The sequence below is a fragment of the Neophocaena asiaeorientalis genome, unplaced genomic scaffold, assembly GCF_003031525.2.
Source record: "Neophocaena asiaeorientalis asiaeorientalis breed wild unplaced genomic scaffold, Neophocaena_asiaeorientalis_V1.1 scaffold264, whole genome shotgun sequence".
Taxonomy (NCBI): domain Eukaryota; kingdom Metazoa; phylum Chordata; class Mammalia; order Artiodactyla; family Phocoenidae; genus Neophocaena; species Neophocaena asiaeorientalis.
This window is the reverse complement of record NW_020185332.1, coordinates 607,250-628,681: the sequence shown is the minus strand read 5'-3', so window position 1 is coordinate 628,681 and position 21,432 is coordinate 607,250. Positions and strand designations below refer to the sequence as shown.

The window sequence follows — 21,432 nt, the reverse complement described above, 5'->3', positions numbered from 1 at the left end:
GGTATACAACAAAGTGATTCAGTTATGCATACTATTTTTTTTTTCAGGTTCTTTTTCATTGTAGGTTATTAACAAGATATTGAATATAGTTCCCTGTGCTATATAGTAAATCCTTGTTGTTTATCTCTTTTATATATAATGGTGTGTATCTGTTAATCCCATACACCTAATTTATCCCTCCACACCCCTTTCTCCTTTGGTAACCATATAAGTTTGTTTTCTATGTCTGTGACTGTTTCGTAAATAAATTCATTTGTATTATTTTTTATATTCCACATTTAAGGGATATCATATAATATTTGCCTTTCTCTGTCTGACTTAATTCACTCAGTATGATAATCTCTAGGTCCATCCATGTTGCTGCAAATGGCATTATTTCATTCTTTCTTTTTGCACACGGAATGAATATTTTATTACTAGATTATAAAAATAAAATACAATAATTTTAAAACAGAACTTAAAACACTGTACAAAGCTTTAATGTGACACAAATGGGAAAATTAAATAAATTAATTACACATTTATGTACAGATGGCCTGTACAAAAGCACTCCATGTTTCTGCCAATACTCTATGTCCTTGTTTGCCTGGACAAAAATGCATAAAGAGGGCTGCTTGGAGGGGAAAGAGGTACGATACAATACCTTTAGAGGTATTTGAAAGAGCCGTTTCTCATCACTCTTGATTTCATGAAGAGGAGAAGAAAGGGAGAAAACTATGGAATTGTTAAATTATTCTATTCTAACTTACTGGTCTTGCTCAACCGGAGAGAATACTTATGGTTTGTGGTTCCATCTGATTTAAGAGCTGCCAAGAGTTCAAAAGTTTCAAGATTTATATCTAATTCAAAAAGTAGGTGTTTCCCAACTCCCTGTTTTTTCCTAAAAGCTGTGAACTTGTAAGTAAATGACCCAATGACATCAGCACTTGGTTATTTTAGGAAAGGAGTCACGAGGGGGACCAGGAACTGTGCATGAGAAATGAGGGAGCTCAAGCCTGGGTCATCTGTTATTTTCTTTACTCAGTTCATCCAATCCAATTTCAGAGCCCCAAATGGCACAGTGTTACATTTCCTTTAGCTTCCTATCTTTGTATCTCTGAATGCTTTTTACCTTAGTGAACTAATTTACCTAACTGGTGAATAGTTTAAAAAGAAAAAAATCCCAAGGGCTTTCCCTTCCCTGGGTTGATCCCTAAAATAAATCATATTCAAGCTCTGGTAGGTTTGTTTATCCCTTGTGGATGAGAGAAGAACAGACAGACAGACCCCAGGTATGTCAAAGTACTATGCATGAATTTTTAAGGATTTAAACTGTATATTTTAAGGGGGAGAAAAGCAACATATGGCAAGGGTAGTCTATATAAAAATTTGGTTTACCCAGTGTTTTTAAGTGGGTGAGTGAACACTTATGTACACAGTATGAAACAATGTTAAACTACTGAAAAGAGAGATAAAATTTCCTACTGTTACTGTGTAAAATTATGTCATGAGCAAATTCTGTAGTCACATGGGCTCAAAGTTCTGCCTCGCTGAATCCTATTCTCTAGGTCAAGGAATCCAGAACCCTGGCCCAGGGTATCTGAGAGATATGTCAGTATCATCTATCATCAGTGATACATACTGTGCCCATACTGTTATGTCTGAGTAGTATTCCATTGTGTGTGTGTGTGTGTGTGTGTGTGTGTGTGTATATGTATGTGTATATACACATATATATATGTATATGTATGTATATATATATATATAGGCACACCACATCTTTATCCATTATCTGTCAATGGACATTTAGGTTGCTTCCATGTCTTGGCTATTGTAAATAGTGCTGCTGTGAACATTGGGGTGCATGTATCTTTTTGAATTAGAGTTTTCGTCTTTTCTGTAAATATGCCCAGGAGTGGGATTGCTGGATCATATGGTAGTTCTATTTTTAGTATTTTTTGAGGAACCTCCATATTGTTTTCCATAGTGGCTGCACCAATTTGTTATCATTTACATTCTTGTTTCTTTCCCTCTTTTGACTGTGCTTCTTGAGGGTAGGAATGTGACCTCTCCACCTCTTCTTCCTCAGTGCTTACCACAGAAGGACTTCACTATGTGACTATAGAAAGAAGGAATTGGATTGGTTTTTTTTCTTTGCTTTTTTTTCTTTCCTTAGTGAGAAGCCACAGAAATGGAGAGTGGAAATAAACAGTGGTCAAAAGAAGGTGAAAACAGTTTGGCAACTGAGTGACAGCCCACCTGTAGATCATCTGAATTTTCACAGACCTGGTAGAGATGGTTTGTAGTCTATTCACGTAAATTATTCCAAAAGAAAATAAACTAAGTTTACTAGTAGAGATTATTATTAGAGCTCTTGCGCCTAGTTTTAAGTAATTTTCCTGAACTCTAGGTATAAACCTATTTATTCTGGGGGAAAAAAAAAACATGAAAGAGTGCTTTTTCTCATTATCCTAGCTAGAGGAAATTTTATTAAAAGACACCAAGCAATAGGGACGTAGGTGTGAAAATAGGTTATAAAATGGAAATGCCAGCTCATACTTCACACTTTTCTGCACCATTTAAAACAGTTATGATATTTCTGCTCTAATACCTTCTCTGTGGCAGGAATAAGGGTTGAGATTTCTAGTATTGTATCAAAGATTATGTGTGTCAAAGAATGTCTTTTTGCCCCTGGTATAATTAGCTGACCCACCAGTTATTTATACCTCCTTCCGTAAGTACCTATAAGACTGTTATCTTTATGCACATGGATTGTGTGGGGCTGTCATCTCTTATTTGTATAAGTCTTAAATGGCTGATTCAAATATTGCAAGGATTATCCAAAATTAAATCTGATAGTTTTAAGATAGAATTCAAGGGTATTTGAAAGCTGGGAATACAGATAGTCCTATTGTAGTGATTGATATTTTGCAAAATTATTTCCAGAAATTGTTTATTCTCCCCCCGCCCCGAGTATATTTTGATTCAGGCATAATGGGAACTTCTCTATTCATATGGCTGAACTGTAAAAGTCCTAAAGAAATCAAATGTTCCTGAGAACCATCAGTTAATATCGTGCTATCTTTTCTAAGTGTGATATAAAAGCTGGAGCCTATAAAAGATTGAAAATGAACTGTATAAAAATAAAAAAATTTCTGCGTGGCAAAAAATACCAGAGGCGAAGCAACAAACAAATAATAAACTAGGAAAAGAAATTTGCAGCTCATGTTCAGAAAAGGGGCTACATTCTCTAGTATATAAAGAACTTTCAGATCTGTAAGAAAAGTATTAATAACTCAGTAGAAAAAATGGGCAAGTAATATGAACCGTTTACCAAAAAGGAAATTTAAATGTCATCTTAAAAGCAAAAGGTGATCAACCCCACCTATAATAAGAGGAATGCAAATTTATATTCTGTAGATACCATCTTTCACCTGTCAGATTAGCAGAGGTCAACATGTTTGGTGTCACAGTGCTGGCCGGGATTTGGGGGAACCTCATGCACTGCTGGATGGAGTGTAAAGTTGTATGGCTTTTGTGGAGGGTGATATTCACCAAAATTTTAAAGAATACATTCTTTGGACCACCAGTTCCATTAATAGGAATCTATTCCACATATATAACCAGACATGTGCAAAAAGGCCTGTGGACCAGATCACTAATTGCAGTATTGTTTACAGTAGCAAAACCATTGGCCTGGGGCATAGAAAAACCTCTGAAAGGAGACAACTAAAGCTCAACCCTGAGGTGTGGAATGATGAGGGCAGGGGTGGGTCTCAGCTTTGATTATTAGAAGCATCTGGGGAGCCTTTAAAGTCCTAATACCCAGACCAAGTGAATCAGAATCGCTGGAGGTAGAGCCTGGACATCAGAATTTTTAAAGTTCTCCAGGTGATTTCATTGTGCAGCGAAGGTTGAAGACCACCAGTTTAAACATTTTATTTTATCTATATTTGTTGTTTCAGGTTTTTTTTCTTAAAGACATGTGTGTTATGATTTTTAAAGTTTAAAAGACATGAATAAATGTGATACATTTTTCAAAAATGCCATTTTAAAATAAATTTTATTACATTAAGATTAAACCTGTTAGGAGATTAATACAAGATTAAACACCTTTTCCAATGATGCTGAATAAGTGAAGTATACGGAACCTATCTTCTAGAGTCTTTTTTGTTTTTTTAGAGTCTTTTTAATGCAGGTTGCTTCAAAAAAGAATGAAAGTTGTTTTGAATGTTAGAGTTAAAACTATTTGCTAATGTATTGGTCCAGTGACTCTTTTTATGAAAATAAGGAATTTTTATGAAATCATATATTTACGTGCTTGGAAACACACTCACACTCCATTTTGACTTGAACTTCATAACCTCTTCTACCCATTATGTATTCTTGATGTGCTTGTCTAGAAATTATTCAGTGACCTTTGGCCCAAACCAAGACCCACTGTTAAAGGAGGACTTCATTTGTAAAAGTCATAGATTATTCAAACAAAGCCTCAGTTGTAGATATTAAAGTCCAATAATCATTTATTTTTGGCCAAAGATCATAGGCATTTACAAAATTAGACTTTCTATTTCATTGGACTGAGCACTTAGGTCAAATACTAGCTTTTCAAGATACCTAACGGTATGATGCTCTTGAGTAAAACAGTTGACATCAAAAGCAGGAAGACTGAAGAGAGAAAAGTGTACTTTTAGCTGCCCTGGGAAAAGAGAATAATGACTTGGAGTTAATGGGGGAGAAAAACAGTGTCCAGTAGAGTGCTGCTCACCCAGTGGGTGCTCGGCAAATGATTGCTGGTAATGGTGGGAATATGGAAACCAAAATGTTGACCCACAAGGAAGTGGACATGATCTCATCTAAATGTTAATTGTATCATTTGATTTTGAAATACAACAATCTTCAGGAGAAAAAAATGGATACGTGTCTAGCCCTAAGACTATAAACCCTAAGTAGAAAATGTTTTCTGAAATATATATTACAATTGGAAGAAGACAGTTATATTTAACTGTAGTGGAGGAGGCATTAAAAAATAAAGCAGTAGCTTACCAAATTAAAAATATATAATTTTTTTTGGGGGGGGGTTGCTGCTGCACTATGCAGCCTGTGGGATTTTAGTTCCCTGGACCAGGGATCCAACCTGGGCCCCCAGCAGTGGAAGTGTGGAGTCCTAACCCCTGGACTGCTGGGGAATTCCCCCCGAATATATAATTTTTAAAAATCTACTTTAGTTTGTTTAGTCATATTTTCAATGCATCAAGAGGGTTGACTATTAAAAGGAATTGTCTATGCTGATTTTTGTCTAAAGTAGAAGACACATCATTCAGACTACCTCTTGATTGTTGTAAAATTCAGCAGTAACTTAGCAGAAAAACAGTTCAATGAATTGTTGATGAATTCAATTCTGATCTCTCTCTCTCTGGTTATAGATTTTTCTGAATTAACATTAAACGGTAGCCTGGAAGAAAGGATATCCTTTACTAACATGGTTACCTGCAGCCAGGTGCATTTCAAGTGAAGTGTGCTGATGGGGCCCTCTGTAAGGTGGTATGTTCACTTTTTGTTCTCTGCAAATACTTTATAATGTCTTAAATACCTTACTTTTTTTCTTTCTACAACATAAATGCTGGTTTAATACATTTGGGATATGGATTATTAGTAATCACATAAAAGGCTTACCAGCTGTTACTGAGCAGTGCAAATCTTTAATTTCCTTTCTACCTTCTGTAGTCAACTGACAATTTAATCCTAAAACCGGAAAAATGAAAAAAAATTTTTTTTGAGTGGTAATGTCTTTGCATTTGAAATCTGTATATATAGTAGAAGGAGAGTGTGGTCTCAAAACCATTGATGGAAGAGAAAAACCCTAAACAGGCATGCCAATTTGACATTGAAAGCAAAGTTTTGTTAAAAACAGTTGTAACCAGCCCAATTGTAGGACTAAGTCCCAGATGTAAATACCCTTTTTAAAATGTTTAACTTGAGGTAGTATTAACCAAAAGAATTAATGGAATAGCCTTTTCTACGATCTTACTGTTTTTGTGTTTCACAAACAACATTAAGTAGAATCAGATAATGGATAAAATGCCTAACATCATTCTTTCTCTTAAGCCATGTTTTGTACCCAAATAGATGGATATTAATTTTAGCATTTTAGCATAGTTAAGAATAAAATGGACTTAGAAAAAACAGAATATTTAGTTACAGAGAAGATATATAAATTAAATAATCAATATATAATATTTCTTTGAGGTATTTCATTGAGTAAAGGGTATTTAGCATAAGAAAATTTCTTTTAGAAAAATATATATGCTCATTTACTTGGTACCCACCTAATGCTTTTTCATGGTTGCCTGATAGGATTTACAGTCTGAAAGGACTGTTATATCTAGATTGTTTTTGTCCGTCATGTGTAGGGCAGTGCTAATGTGGCAATCATTTCTACATTAAAATAATATTTCCAGACAGATTTTAAAATGAGATAAGTTACAAAACAGTTTGTGCACTGTGATCCCTTTTTGCAAAATGAAAATCAATGCATAATATATGGCAAAATATTAACATTGACTTTGAGAGGGGTGAGATTACAGGTGATTTTTATTTCATTTACGCTTATTTTTATTTTCTAATTCTTCAATCCCAGCTCAACCCAAAAAAAAGAGAGAGAGAGGTGGTGGGAAGGTAATTATCACAGAACCTGAAAACAGATGTATGTAAACCTTCGAAGGGGCAAAAGGAGGAAGATCCTGAAGAAGATCCCGAAGGTTCTCTGTGAAAGATGCAGCTACAAAATGGATGACCCTGTCTCAGCTCAGGCTCCTCAGCAGAAGCATCAGGAGAACTGCAGCGATTAGTATACAGAGGGTGCAGACTGTAGGTACCATGATCTCCGTCATGATCTGCATGTAACTTAGAAAAGGCTCTGCGGAGGGGGAGAGAGCAACATGGCAGATGAGAATGTAGTCATTTTGGCAAATGCAGCTTCATCCTGAAAGCTTCAGTTGTCTGGATAAACTTGGAAAATGGCATCATCACACTTGCTAATTATTCTCATTTGCTATAAAAGAGAACCTGGTAAATTAAATGTTATAAAAAAATTATCTGAGGGCTTTGTAAGATATTTCAGAAAATATGGATTAAGAATGCTTAAATTTGGTTCTTCCATAGGTACTGTAATAAAGTCTAAATGTATGTCAGTGCTAGTGCTTACTCAGAATATTAGCAGCCAATATTCCTCAGTTTCTATAATTCTCTTTGGGGGGATTTAGGAAAGAAAATTCCTTGGAAAACATTTGCATCCTTTCAAAAATGTTTATTGTATATCTTAAGAGGTATAGGAATTTCTGCATTGAAAATTTTCATGGTCATTCTTAACACAGCTAAACAGTCTTTAAGAGTTAAATGATAAGCATATTTCAAGTGTGTTAACGGTTGTAGTGGACATTTACGAAATACCTGCTTTTAAGTTTTGTGCCAGGCACCCTTGGTTACCGAGATAAATAAGGCACAGGCCCAATTCTCATGGAGCTCATGGGCTCAACAGTAAGTTCTACATCATGTCTCTACATTAAGTTTATTTTACTTTAATGGAATATGCATCTTTAATATTTGCCTGATTATTTAGATGAGGTGGGAGGGGACAGTGGTATATGGGCCTGTAAAAATAGTTGAATTGGTAGGATTTGGTCTAGCATTTTCCACCTCTGATACCACATGGAAGATGAATTCATTAAAACAGGAAGTGTATTTCTCTGGTTGCTCTTATATATAGAGAAAGACAAAATTCAAAGAAACAAATGATATGCTTTGGCATTTCTTGATGCATGGTTACATCCTGGTTATTCTACATCTCTGATCCTTTTAGATCCTGTTGCATTAGAAATGCCTTCTGTGAGAGCAGGGACCTTGTTGTTTATTGCTATGTCCCCAGGGCTTAAAACACCCTTGAGTCAATAGTGACTGCTTCATAATTACTTGCTGAATGAGTGAATATAATATCTAGAGTGTTTGATTTTTCTTCATTCCATTTGGTATAATGGTTGAATTTCTCCCTCCTTCCAACAAAGCCCACTATAACACAATAGTAGATTTATAAATTTACAGTATGATTCAGAATTGAACTAGAGTAGATAAATTTATAAATAGTAGATTTATAAATTTACAGTATGATTCAGAATCAAACTAGAGTAGATATTTCTTTTTCATGGTAGATTTTTTTTTTTTTGGTACGTGGGCCTCTCACTGTTGTGGCCTCTCCCGTTGCGGAGCACAGGCTCCGGATGCGCAGGCTCAGTGGCCATGGCTCATGGGCCCAGCTGCTCTGCGGCATGTGGGATCTTCCCGGACTGGGGCATGAACCCGTGTCCCCTGCATCGGCAGGCGGACTCTCAACCACTGTGCCACCAGGGAAGCCCATGGTAGATTTTTAAAACATATTTTAAGTGCTGATAGAAATTTGACATTGCTTCAAAGTAAAGGAAAGTCCATTTCTAATCATGTGATTTTGGAAGATTGACTTAAGGTGGGTCCACATTTTGAGATTTTGGTAATACCGTTACATACGTAATTACATGGTTTAATTATCAAAGAGTTAAACTCACCTGCAGCGAGCATCTGGTTGTTGATAGAGCAAGTTTCCAAGGCTTTGAGGTACCAACTTTCCACCTAATAAAAACCCACTTGATAAGTTGTCTTAAACTAGTTTTTTGCTGTTTGAAATCATGTTTCGAATAATATGGGGTAAGAAACATATTTTTTTAATCTGCTCGTAGTTTAAATCAGTTAATAGTTATTGAATGCCTATGTGCATCATTGTGAGGGAGCCAAAGAACAGTTTTTATTCTTGAGCTTATAATCTAGCTATCTTTTTCTAATAATGAAATTACTGTCTTTTCTAGTAATGCAAAACTAGTGAATACCTGATAGTTATCAGTCACTGCTTCTATTTATAGTCCCACTAGGCTCACTCTAAAGAATGTGGATAAACAAATGAGTTTTTTTTTAATTAAGACACTCTAAATTACAACTTATATTCCCTGCCATTAGGTGCACCAGCATACAGAATAGAGAGCTGATAGAAAAATTTGTAGGTTATTGAAAATGGGAGGTTTTAAAGGATTTTTTTAATTATTACTTTTAATCTCATTTTGGCACCAGTGCATTTGTATCACTGTACAATTTGGTGGGAAAAGAAGTGAAGATTATATGGTCATTATATATTCAATTTACTTAACTTTTCATGTATGTTGAAGAATAGGTAGTATTTGTTTGCATTAAGATACAACATTTAGGATAACATTTAAATCACAGTTTCTGTTGACTGTCATAACCTAAAGTAAACAGGACTCCTGCATAACCCTAGTCTGCCCTTAATGCTCTGTGTGCTAGGAGTGCATTTTACAGTGTCCTTACCCCATTCTAAGCAAACAAGCAGAGAGGTGGTGAAAGGGAAAGAAACAATGGGCCCACTTGCCAAACTCTACACCCCAGCTACCTAGCTCTTCTAAAATCCAGAATGAGTAACACTGATAATTATTCCTACCTCTTGAGGATTGGGAAACCCATTGGCAGTGATAATCTTCTTGTAATATTCAACTGAAGCCTTTGGATAGCGTGGCCTATTTTTCTTGTTGAAATCGACATAGTAGAATCCATATCTATCTGAGTATCCTCTCTCCCATTCAAACTTATCCAACAAAGACCAGGAAGTATACCCTTTTATATTAGCACCATCTTTGATAGCTGCAAAGACATTCCATTTTTAATATATTTCATTTTCTTGGAAAAATAGTATTGCGAAGATAATCTTAAATGTTTTCATCTATGAGATTTAGAAACACGTTTTAGTCAATCGTGTATTATCAGATTTTGCCCAAGTTAAATAGAAAGATATGTGAAGACCGTTTGTATCTCACCTTTTAGCATTTCATTTGTGTATCCTTTAAGGTATTGAATTCTCCACTCATCACATAATTGGGTACAGTGTAGTTTTTGAGATGCTCCATTTTCTGTCACATATATGGGTGGATTGCCATATTGAGTCTGAAAGGAATCATGGGAACACATATTGAAAGCTGCCATATTCTAATTGGGTGTGTTTAGCGTTTAGTAGATGCCACTTAACATGTTTATTTAGAGATAAGTGTAGGCAGGAGGCAAGTTCGTACAGAAGAATATATTTCTTGACAAAGCATCATTTTAGAGAAAATATGCTTCAGGTCTTGTTCTTTCCCACATATTCCAGTACAGGTGAGAAGAGCAGCAAAATAACTAAATATGAGATAAGAATTTTAAAGTTTTATATATAAATATGTATATTATATATATACATATATAGTCATATGAAATATGTGCATATTATATTACATGAATATAATTTATATAATGTATAACAACCATGTATATGATCTATATATATGATTTTCATAGTAGGTATTCATCTTTTTTTTTTTTTTTTTGGCCATGCAGTGCGGCATGCAGGATCTTACTTCCCTAACCAGGGATCAAACCCGTGCCCCTAGCAATGGAAGCACCGAGTCTTAACCACTGGACCACTAGAGAAGTCCACATTAGTCTTTTTTGTTGTTTTCTTTCTTTCTTTCTTTCTTTTTTAGTCTTTCTTTAAGGCCTATATCGAGTAGCTTCTGAAGTATAAGTAACTGGGTTTTTAAATTAACTTTAAAATGTAGGCACCTGAGCTTATACTATAAGAACATGAATTCAGGTAAAAAATGTCCTTTAGCCTAATGTAATGATCACCTGAGCAAAGTTGAGAAGCCTCCTAAATCCCCATGGCACAGAATGTAGCCATTTAGACCCCAGATCAGGCCAGTTTGGGTCAACCAGTTCAACTAGGTCACGATCGTTCTGGTAGCTGGGCCCCTGGCGAGAGGGGTAGTTCCTTTCTGTGATGTACCGAGTCGTAAAATGACCTAATCCCAAGAAATCAGATGTGCCTTTAATGTAGCTCTTTTCCTGGAGTGAGAACGCCGGTAACCTCGACATATCCAGGCCTTGCTCTGCACTCTTTCTTCCTAATGAGAGAAGAAAATAGAATTTAACCAAGTTTTATTTTCTCACAATCATTCTCTTGTCATGTACCATGATGATACTGGCATGTTGACATGAAAGCTGTTATCCAGATCCTGGGCTTTGGAATTCATCTGTGTGGAAATTATGACCTTAGCCTTTCAAACTGGAATTTTGACATTTGAATGCTAGCTAAAAATTTTTAAGTTTATGTTGCTTAAAAGTAATATTTTTACAGATTACTCAGTAACATGTGTGGACAATTGTGTAGCTACCTGGAAAAAAGAACTAGGTTATTCCTTACATCAAAAATTGGTAATTTTGCTTGCCTCTGGGAAGGGAACTGGAGGAGGCCAGTGGTAGCGTGGGGAGAGACACGGTCACGTTCAGGCCTTGTTGTAGTGTAAGCTAACATCACCTCTGTGTTGGGCAATGTCCTATCTTTCAAAATTGTAAAAGTGTGTGTCCTTTCACCGACCAATTCTAAATCTGCTTATCCTACACTTTACTCATGTAAAAGGATGTATGTACAAGGATCTTCACTACAGATTGAGTAGCAAAAGATTAGAAGCAACCTGAAGGTCTGTCAGGAGAGACTGGTTAAAAACATGATGGGATATCCATCAGTACCACATTATGCAGCCATGAGAATGAATAAGGCAGTGCTTCATACACAACAAGGACGAGTGCCAAGACGGATGCTCGAGTGAAACAAAGATGCAGAATGTTGCATACATACAGTACATGCAAGTATATACACATACCGAGCAGCAGTGTTCTTGGCGCACACATGCACAATGCATCTCTGGAAGTGTACTTCCTTCTGGGGAGGATAGGAGCAGTGGGTGGGGGAGGGAAGGAAGCTTAACTTTTTTCACTTTTTTGTACTTCAAAACATGTGAAACATGCCCTTGTATAATCTATGCAAAAAAAGTTTTAAATCAATGTATAAAGAGAAGTAACATTTTTATGAGTTGATCTAAAATGTAGCCATAAAAATGTTTCCAAAGAGACTGCTGGCTTAGATTAAATGAGTGAAAAGATTGCATTATTAAATTCCTTTAAATTATTAGCATGTTATTACTTTCAGTTACATGTAGTAACTTGAGAAGAACCACAGGAATTATCACTGTAGTGTCTACTACAATAGCCACTCAGCATATGTGGCTACTGGAATATGGCTAATGTGACTGCAGCTTCAACTCAGTCACACTGAAGGATTGAATTTTTAATTTTGTTTAATTTGAATCTGAATAGACACAAATGGCTACAGACTATCATATTGAACAGCACAGATAGGGGACGTGCAGAACATTTCCATGATCACCAGAAGTTCTATTGGACAGCACTCGTCTAGAACTACGTTTCTTCATATATTTATTGTGAATGAAGGGGTGCTTCTGAGATGCCTGGAAGTAATTTGTGAATGAGATTTCAGGCAGAATGCTTTCACTACTAAAGAAAATATTAATTGTCTTATTTGTCAGTTATACTTAATAATGCTGAAACAAAAGAAAAAGAAAAAACTACTTAAAGGATCCTTCTCTCCACATTGTATAAGGGAAAAATTGAGCCCTGTTCCCACTTGAAGTATCACAGAGTTGGAGTTGGTGGGGTCTGGGATTATTGGCTTTAAGCCCAAGAATTGTTCTATGATAGGTAATCAATTTGGCTTTTTAGTACAATCTTGTAGCGCCTGCAGTGGCCTCTGAGGGTCCCAAGAGAGCAAACAGCATGTGAATGATGGGGTGTGTCTGCAGGAATGTTCCATATGGGCATTGTCCCATTGTGAGGGCTTTTTCCTTATGCATCTTGAGGAAATCATTCTCAAGATTTTGAGTGTATGTGTACAGAACATGTCACAGAACTGGTTATTGTCAAAAGATTTTTAGAGATTATTCTGTCTAATCCCTTCATTTTTAGGTGATAAGACTGAGACAGGACGAGGTGAAGCACCTTGCTTAGAATCACTGGTTAGTGGCAGAGTTGGAATTAGAACTTGCTGCCTCCTATTCCAGACAAGTCTTGATAAATGGTGCTTTAGAAAGGGAAATTTTTGAAATGTTGAAACATTCTTAGTCAAACATCTAAAATAGCCTTGATGTATGAGATATAGCCTATTTCACTGTTATCCTTGTCTTTTTTAGGGAGGTGTGGGCTGATACCTCTAAATCACAGTTATATGTTTAGATTCCTATGGCCAGACACTGCTGGTTGCCTACCCAATAGACCCATGCCTGTCTTCTTCCATGCCCTCTTTTCTCATCCCCTTCCAAAGGGCCACATCCTTTCTGGGAGTCTTGACCCCTCCCCAGGCTCTGAGGCTCTCTAGCCCTGGTGGTCTAGGGCACCTTGGGGCATTTGACAATTCTGTCCCTTGAGGCACAGCGGGAAGTCAGCTGGGAGTAGATGGTGTTTCCTGGGAAGATTTTTCTTGTTCTTAAAAACAGATGTGATAGTACTATTCCCTTTTTTTCTGCCTCAGGGTGTTGATGTGTAAAGGTGATGCCTGGAGCTGCTACAGCCATCCTGTGGCCTTGGGGAATGGCTGATGAGCTAGCTAAAAGTGCCAGACAGAGTGGAAAGATGGAATGAGTCTGGGTTCTCAAAGACAACCCTGAGGGCTGGATTAATTAGCTGTGGATTATCCTTTTCTGGATTTCAGGTGAGATGATAAATCCCCTACTTTTCAAGCCATTTTATTTGGAGTTTTCTGTTATGTGGCAGTTAAAAGCGTCGAAATTAATACAGCCTTGTGAGCTGTGTCTTTATCCTCTGACACTGTGGAAACTAGAGCTTGGAAAGTATTTCTCAAGTGGCAGAAAGAACCAGCAATAGGACTGACTCCACCCATGACTGTGTCTTTGACTTCTCACTCCTACTTCACTACAGTTGGATGGAGTGGAGTGCGGAGGAGACAGGAGAACAGAACACAAAAGAGAGCAGCCTAGAGAATTGCTAAGTTTTTTCCCCTGGATTCTGAAATTCTCAATTTCCAGGTCTAGGAATTTGTTTGGATGTCCCCCACCCTCCCAGTTTGAATAACCAGTTCTAAATTCTTTGGGAGCTGGCTTATCCCTCGAGTGCCTCACCCAAACCAACCCAGTGTGTTCTTCTATCCCCCTGCCTTTTGGTCATTTCACTTGAGCTCAATACTGTTGCTGTGGTATCTGGAGTCTTAAAAACGTGACGTGGCTCACCGATATGGTCCTTCATGACTTGTGGGTAGTCACCGGTGTAAATGGGGTTGGCAAACCAGCCCAGGCAGAACTGTAGGTATCTCTCGGCAGCCTCTATGTCCTTGGGGTTAGTAATGTCCACAGGTTCCCCCCAGTCGCAATTTAATGAAATCCCCACCAGACCTTATAAGAAGAGAGAGAAAAGGGGGTGGCACGCAGAGTGACATTGCTCCTCTGGTCACCCGTCTGTTCTCAGCGCACATGGTGGCGGGGCTCACCTTGCTGCTTGCTGCGCCATGTGTTGTTGTAGGAGTGCCAGGCTTGGGCATGGGCCTGGAAGAGAAAGGAGCCCATCGGAGATGCCTGCCTCATTCATTTTTCTCCTCCCTTTCAACCCAAGGTGGCCTTTCTCTCCTTCCTAACTCTAGAGATCATTTTAGGTCCTATCCTTTTCATGAGTCCAGCCTTGATTAGCCTAATCCATAGTCTCCCTTCCTCTGACCTCCATTTTCTTTGTGCTGTAGAGGAAACTTGCTCTAAATCTGGCATAAACACATAAGCCACCACTCTGTGTTATTTATTGTTACTAAGATTTTTGCTAACGTGTCTTGTTTCGTTCCTGGTCGTCCTCTGTAGTAACTAGGCAGTGCTTTCAGCATAGGTGCTCAGGAAGTTAGGAAAATATAATACCAGGCATCTGGAACAGTCTTGAGAAACAGAATCCAAAATGTGCCAACCTGCCTTCTCTCCATGTTCTCTCCCAGGGACCCACTGATACATTCAGAGCCCTGCCCTTTAAATAGTCACAGTTTAAGAAACCCTAAGCCAAATAGGGAAAGATGAGAAAGTTCTCTTGCTGACATGAATTTGAGGGTCTGGTATGTCCCCAGTGATCCCCTGCCTGCCCGCCTGATCAGATTGTCCACCTTCTGTTGAGAGTCCATTGGGGCCATCATGCCTCGCACCCCTGTTCCCCAGTCATCGTCACCTGGACCCTCATATATGTCCTGGAATGTGACCAACCCCCCCCACCCCCCGCTTCTCAAGCCTTTCCAATAGCCTTGTAATTCGCCCGTCGTTGTCTCCTCTCAATGTCCCCCTCAATTTCTGCCCTAACTGAGCCTGACTGCCCCTAAAGACCGCAGCCACGGCAGCTCTTTCCAGCAGACGCCATTTTTTTCCCCTCACACCCCACACACCTTAGGAGAGTGCCTGTCTTGCTCTTTGTTGCTGCTTCCAAACGACTTCTCTTCCTTCCTTCAAAAACTCCAGGTCCTTTGAAGTCCATGCTATCAGACAAGCACTCCTAACCCCTTCCTGCTGCTCTCATTCACCAACCTCCAGTTACTTCTGCTCGGTCACTGAAGATGTTAGCCCCTAGCTCACTGTCATCCCCCCACTTCTTCCTGTCACCGTTCCTCACAAAAGAGTTTAGACCTGTAGGTGACAAGTTTTCACATGCATGTGCTCCAGCCCCTTGGCTAGATTGCAAGCGCTATAGGGAGCAGTCACGCTGTCATCTGGGCTGCAGTGTCCAGCAGAGTCCTGGATGGCAGGACACTACCTCATAGATCCTCATGGAAGGTAAGGGGACCATGTTAAGGTGAGGTGGCAGACGACTGGGCTCAGACTCGGGCCCTGGGGTGGGCTCAGCTGTCACTGGGACTCACCCTTCCACCTTGAACCCAGCCTTCACTCCCGGAAGGACCCACTTCACCTTAATGACGTGATGTGCCGCCTTGTATAGGCCTGTGCCATGGAGCTTCAGTCCAGGTGCATGGTGGCCCGTCTCGTAGCCTTTCTCTGCCATTGTCTGCAGGGATGGCAAGTGGGGACCACAGGACCCGTGAGAAGTGACAGGGTACACTCCTGCCTGGAAAGTGGGTTTTCCCACCTGGAGTGGGGCCTTGCTTACCCGAGGGTCACTGAAAGTGACCCAGTGCTTCACCCGGTCTCCAAAGGCCTCGAAGCATAGGCTGGCGTAATCACTGAAGTAGTTGGCCGTGCTCACGTTCTGCCACCCGCCATAGTTGACCTCACCCCTGTTCCCCAGTCATCGTCACCTGGACCCTCATATATGTCCTGGAATGTGACCAACCCCCCCCACCCCCCGCTTCTCAAGCCTTTCCAATAGCCTTGTAATTCGCCCGTCGTTGTCTCCTCTCAATGTCCCCCTCAATTTCTGCCCTAACTGAGCCTGACTGCCCCTAAAGACCGCAGCCACGGCAGCTCTTTCCAGCAGACGCCATTTTTTTCCCCTCACACCCCACACACCTTAGGAGAGTGCCTGTCTTGCTCTTTGTTGCTGCTTCCAAACGACTTCTCTTCCTTCCTTCAAAAACTCCAGGTCCTTTGAAGTCCATGCTATCAGACAAGCACTCCTAACCCCTTCCTGCTGCTCTCATTCACCAACCTCCAGTTACTTCTGCTCGGTCACTGAAGATGTTAGCCCCTAGCTCACTGTCATCCCCCCACTTCTTCCTGTCACCGTTCCTCACAAAAGAGTTTAGACCTGTAGGTGACAAGTTTTCACATGCATGTGCTCCAGCCCCTTGGCTAGATTGCAAGCGCTATAGGGAGCAGTCACGCTGTCATCTGGGCTGCAGTGTCCAGCAGAGTCCTGGATGGCAGGACACTACCTCATAGATCCTCATGGAAGGTAAGGGGACCATATTAAGGTGAGGTGGCAGACGACTGGGCTCAGACTCGGGCCCTGGGGTGGGCTCAGCTGTCACTGGGACTCACCCTTCCACCTTGAACCCAGCCTTCACTCCCGGAAGGACCCACTTCACCTTAATGACGTGATGTGCCGCCTTGTATAGGCCTGTGCCATGGAGCTTCAGTCCAGGTGCATGGTGGCCCGTCTCGTAGCCTTTCTCTGCCATTGTCTGCAGGGATGGCAAGTGGGGACCACAGGACCCGTGAGAAGTGACAGGGTACACTCCTGCCTGGAAAGTGGGTTTTCCCACCTGGAGTGGGGCCTTGCTTACCCGAGGGTCACTGAAAGTGACCCAGTGCTTCACCCGGTCTCCAAAGGCCTCGAAGCATAGGCTGGCGTAATCACTGAAGTAGTTGGCCGTGCTCACGTTCTGCCACCCGCCATAGTTGACCTGGAGCAGCTGCAAACAGAGGGGTGGAGAGAGAAGCAGGTGCCCCACCCTCTAAAGCATGGATAGTACTCCATCTTCTCCCCATCACCTCCCTGAAGCCAATGTCTTGTCCTCTGACCTCCCACCACCCTGTGTCACAGAGAGGTACATAAGCGGCTCCTCTGCCAGCTGGGCCGTGATACCACAGGGCCTTGTTGAACGAATAAAAAAACTGCTTTAATAGTGATGTCTAACTGTGAGGTTCTTAAGCATGTCGAGGCTTTATGGAAATTGCTTGGGAGGGGGCGCTCGTATATGAGCACATACAGTTCTAACAACCTGGGGGAGAAAAGGCTAAACAAACTTGCTCATTATTCCATCAACTCTTACTCAAAAGATGCTTCTTTCTTTATAGTCTGAGTTGTCGTTTTCAGGCCAAATGTTTTGGAAAACATCAAAATCTGCGCTTACCACGTATTACAAACATCAGTTAAACCAGTGGGACCTCCCCACCGTGGGTAAGTTGGGAGATTTCTTCTTCACTCCCTGCCATCTTCCTGTCCCGAGCCAGAGCCCAGACCCCAGCCTTTGCCTCCACCTTGGCAACCCCAAGTGCCCAGATCAGGCTCCCTCCTGCTGAGCTGAGCTCCCCTTGGGCCTCTGAGCCTGCGCAGCCTCACCTGTGGGAGATCCCAGTGGTGCAGGGTCACGATGGGGGTGATGTTGCTGTTCAGAAGGGCGTCAATGAAGTCACTGTAGAATTGGATTCCCTTCTTGTTCACCCCGTCAGCTGAAGGCGAAATAAAAGGGGGGACTTGATGAGAAAGAACCTTGGCCTTGACCTTCTGAATGCACTATTCCTGGGCCCTGGAGCTTTCTGTAGGCCTGAAGGCGCCCTCAGCCCACCAGCACTCGGGTCTCAGATGGTGGAATAGCTACTGCTGGGAGCCCAGCTACCTGCAGAACCCGTGAGAGCTGCTGCTAAGGAAACTGTGCTCATGGGCTGTTCTCGCCGCCCAGGACTCTCTGGTGTCCCCACAAAGCCAGCACGGCCAAAAGGGGCCACTGCTGGGCTGGGGCAGTGTGGCCTTAGCTCACCTCGCACACCCGTGGGCAGGAGCCGGGGCCAGGATAGGGAGAACCGGTAGTGGCTGACGTGCAGCTCCCTCAGCAGAGCGACGTCCTCCTGTGCAGACAGAGGTGGGTGCAGGGCAGGGTCAGCCGGACCCCACTAAGGCCCCTCCTGTACGTACTCTTCATCTACGCAACAGACGTGACGCCACCTGCCCCCGTTACTCCTGGGGCTATGCCAGGAGTCAAGTAAAATGCAGGATATGAGGATGCTTTGAGAAATCCATCAGGGTGATGGATCCCCAATCCAGAGAGGAAAGTGGGTGCTGAGCAAAGGGACAGAGGATGAGCTGGTCCCGCTCTTCCCACAGGGGGTCCATTCCCATGCAGGGACCAGGGGTTCAGGCTACTGTGGCCTGTAGGCCCTGGGGTCATGGCCTCAGCCGTTCAGCTGCCCATCGCTTAGACTAAAGCACTGGCTCAGGTGGGGCCCAACTTTCCTTTCCTCCTTCATCCACCTTCCCACATCCTGGCACTCCCTCCCCAAGCCCCAGTCACCACCGACCCCTCCCCGCTCAGCTGCACTGGGATTGGGGATGTTTAGCAGAGCACTTGGTTGACATTGTCACTCGGGTTCCCCCAATATGTCTGTCACCTCCCAGCTCTCCCTAGGTGATGCTCAATCATGCACACACATGCACACCCATCACTCACCTGGACCTTGTAGTAGCCGTTACAGGCCACATCTGCAGTCTCCTCCCCAAGCACATTCCCTTTCCTACTGTGCGTGAAGGCGTCCCAGATGCTGGGCCCTTTCCCGTCCTGGTCCCAGGCACCCTCAGTCTGGAACGCGGAACTGCCCACGCCCCAGGTGAAGCCTGCAAACGGAGACCCCAAGCTGGGCTCTGGGTCCCCTCCCACTCCCCACCCAGTACTGGGACCCTGGGCTGTGCCTCCCAGGCCACAAGGCAAGCCCCCTCCCCAGCAGCCTGCCCTGTCTCCCTAGGAGTGGGAGCATGTGTGGTAGGGCGGGGGGAGGGGGGGAGACACAATACGTTAAAAGCATTTATCTGCACCATTTTAGCTCTGATTTGCATTTACTATCTATACAGTAACTTTAAAAAAATTCTGTTAGGAACTTCTTTTATTTCGGAACAACTACATAGAGTTATTTTCCCCATCCTACCTATAAGGAAGCTAAAACACCAAGCTCCTTGACAAGTCAGCCAAGGTAGGCAATCTGACAGACAAATGGACAGACGGACAGACCACCGGAGGAGTGGACATACCAAGTGGGAAGGTTCCATAGTAGAAGGAGGCCTCTTCTAGGGATTCCGTCATGGTGGCCCCCAGCCTGGACACCAGCAGTAGCACCCACCAAAGAGTGACAGCCCTCACTGGCTTCATGGCACCCGGCTCTCCCCCATACCTGAAAAAGCACATCTGACAGGTGTAGGCCCATGCAGCCAGGGCTTGGGGGGGAAGATCCTGGCTTTGGGGAAAAAGGAGGGGGGGAGGTGGGACGGGGTGGAGGCGCTTTATCTAGAGAAGTGTTGGTTCTTCTGGGGTCAGCTAGTCCCTGGCTTTGCTGGGACCCACCAGCACAGGCTGAGGCTGTTCTCCAGATATGATTCCCAAGTTAAACACTAAGGAGGACAAAGACCGGGCATGGGGAACTCTGGGTCTGATAGGCAACGCTTCAAACCACCCCTGTCCCTATCTTATGGGGGAGACCCAGCCTATACCCTGTGATGGCCTAAGTCTGATGGGGAAAGCACTCTGCCTTAGGGACGCTCCAGTCTGATGGGGCTGGCAGGACAACCCACAGAGCCCCTGCAGCACCCCACCTACACACTGTGGCCTATGCAAAGAGACAGACCCCTCCCCAAGCCGGGGGTCATGAGCAGGGTCACCATCCCAAGGTCTTCTGTCCTAAGGGTCAGGGCAATTTCCTTTCCCTGGGCTCCCCTCTCTGATGTCAGCCTAGCCAGCTTACCCAGGATTGTCCTCGGTCCCAGACACCCCCACAGTAGCAGCTGGTGGCCAGAGCACTGTCAGACTGACCCCCTCAGGGCCTGTGCGCCCCCCTCACCAAGAGCAGAGCCTCAGCCCAGCGAAGGCTCTGGTTGGGGGCGTGGCCAGTGGCCTAACCCCCCCTACAAAGAGCTTCAATAGCCCCAATTCAGTGGCGAGGGCAGGAATGCTGAGCTGGCCAGTGGGTCCTGAGTCAGCAGCCAGGAAGCTTGGCCCTGGGCCCGGGGCATCCAGTCAGCCCCCTCCCAGGGCAGAGGAGCAGTGACCCAGTCCCCTGGTCCCTTCTGGGCCCAGTGTGCTGCCTTCAGCCCATCTCAGCCTATGAAACTCCAGGTGGTGGCTGGGCGGGGAGTAGTGTGTGTGGGCATCTGTCTCTGTGTCCACCCCTTCCTGCTGCCAGAGAAAGTTCACTGTAGAAGGTAAATTTGGTTCTCCCACATCACTCTCCTCTCTTTGGATCCCTCATTCATTCCTTTACTGACTCACTCATTGAATCACGACTGTCTGGGGAATTCCCTGGCGGTCCAGTGGTTAGGACTCGGCGCTTTCACTGCTGTGGGCCTGGGTCGATAGAGCCCTGGTCCGGGAGCTAATATCCCACAAGCCTCCCCGTATGGCCAAAAAAAAAAAAAGCACAAGTGGCAGCTAGATCACACCCTCCCTGGAAGCTCAGTGCCTCCTGCTCTCCACCCAGGCTGCCAGGGAGGCCCCCACTGTGCTTCCTTCACTATGGTGCCCTCACCTCTCCATATCCCTCCCCTCCCTCCCCCGACTTGCGGCTCCCTGCATCTCACTCAACCTTCAGCCTCCCTACCTTCAGCTAAGCCCCACCGTAGATCCTTAACGGGACAGGTCTTATTACCCCTTTGTGGTGGATTAATTTCTTTCTGCCAGAGTGAGGTGGGACCTGGTCTGAGTCCTCCAGGGGTTGGGGATCTTGCGGGACAGGGAGGCCAGAGGGAGTGTGAAAGCAAGGTGGTTTTAAGCGCTGTGCAAAAATCAAATCAAATCAATCAATAAAAATAAACACTGTGCCAGGGATCAGGGCTCTAATG

The 21,432-nt window shown here is 42.9% G+C and overlaps 2 protein-coding genes across 2 annotated transcripts in view; one reads left to right on the top strand and one right to left on the bottom strand.

Moving 5' to 3' along the window:
* ZWILCH (zwilch kinetochore protein) overlaps positions 1–7,172 on the top strand; it is a 38,856-nt gene extending 31,684 nt beyond the window's left edge. Inside the window, exons 17-19 of the mRNA XM_024735199.1 lie at positions 2,156–2,268; positions 5,406–5,520; positions 6,620–7,172. Coding sequence (XP_024590967.1) covers positions 2,156–2,268; positions 5,406–5,494 — 202 coding nt within the window. The 3' untranslated portion in view covers positions 5,495–5,520; positions 6,620–7,172. The remainder of the gene's footprint in view (positions 1–2,155; positions 2,269–5,405; positions 5,521–6,619) is intronic.
* Positions 6,557–19,750, bottom strand: LCTL (lactase like). The gene is made up of 13 exons (XM_024735201.1): positions 19,633–19,750; positions 19,058–19,221; positions 18,371–18,458; positions 17,953–18,062; positions 17,174–17,302; positions 16,976–17,071; positions 14,462–14,516; positions 14,205–14,366; positions 10,735–11,009; positions 9,891–10,017; positions 9,518–9,717; positions 8,577–8,640; positions 6,557–6,898 (listed from the first exon to the last, which is right to left on the bottom strand). The coding sequence occupies exons 1-13, from the start codon at positions 19,748–19,750 to the stop codon at positions 6,783–6,785; spliced, it is 1,704 nt and encodes a 567-aa protein (XP_024590969.1). The 3' UTR covers positions 6,557–6,782.
* Between the last annotated feature and the right edge of the window lie 1,682 nt (positions 19,751–21,432).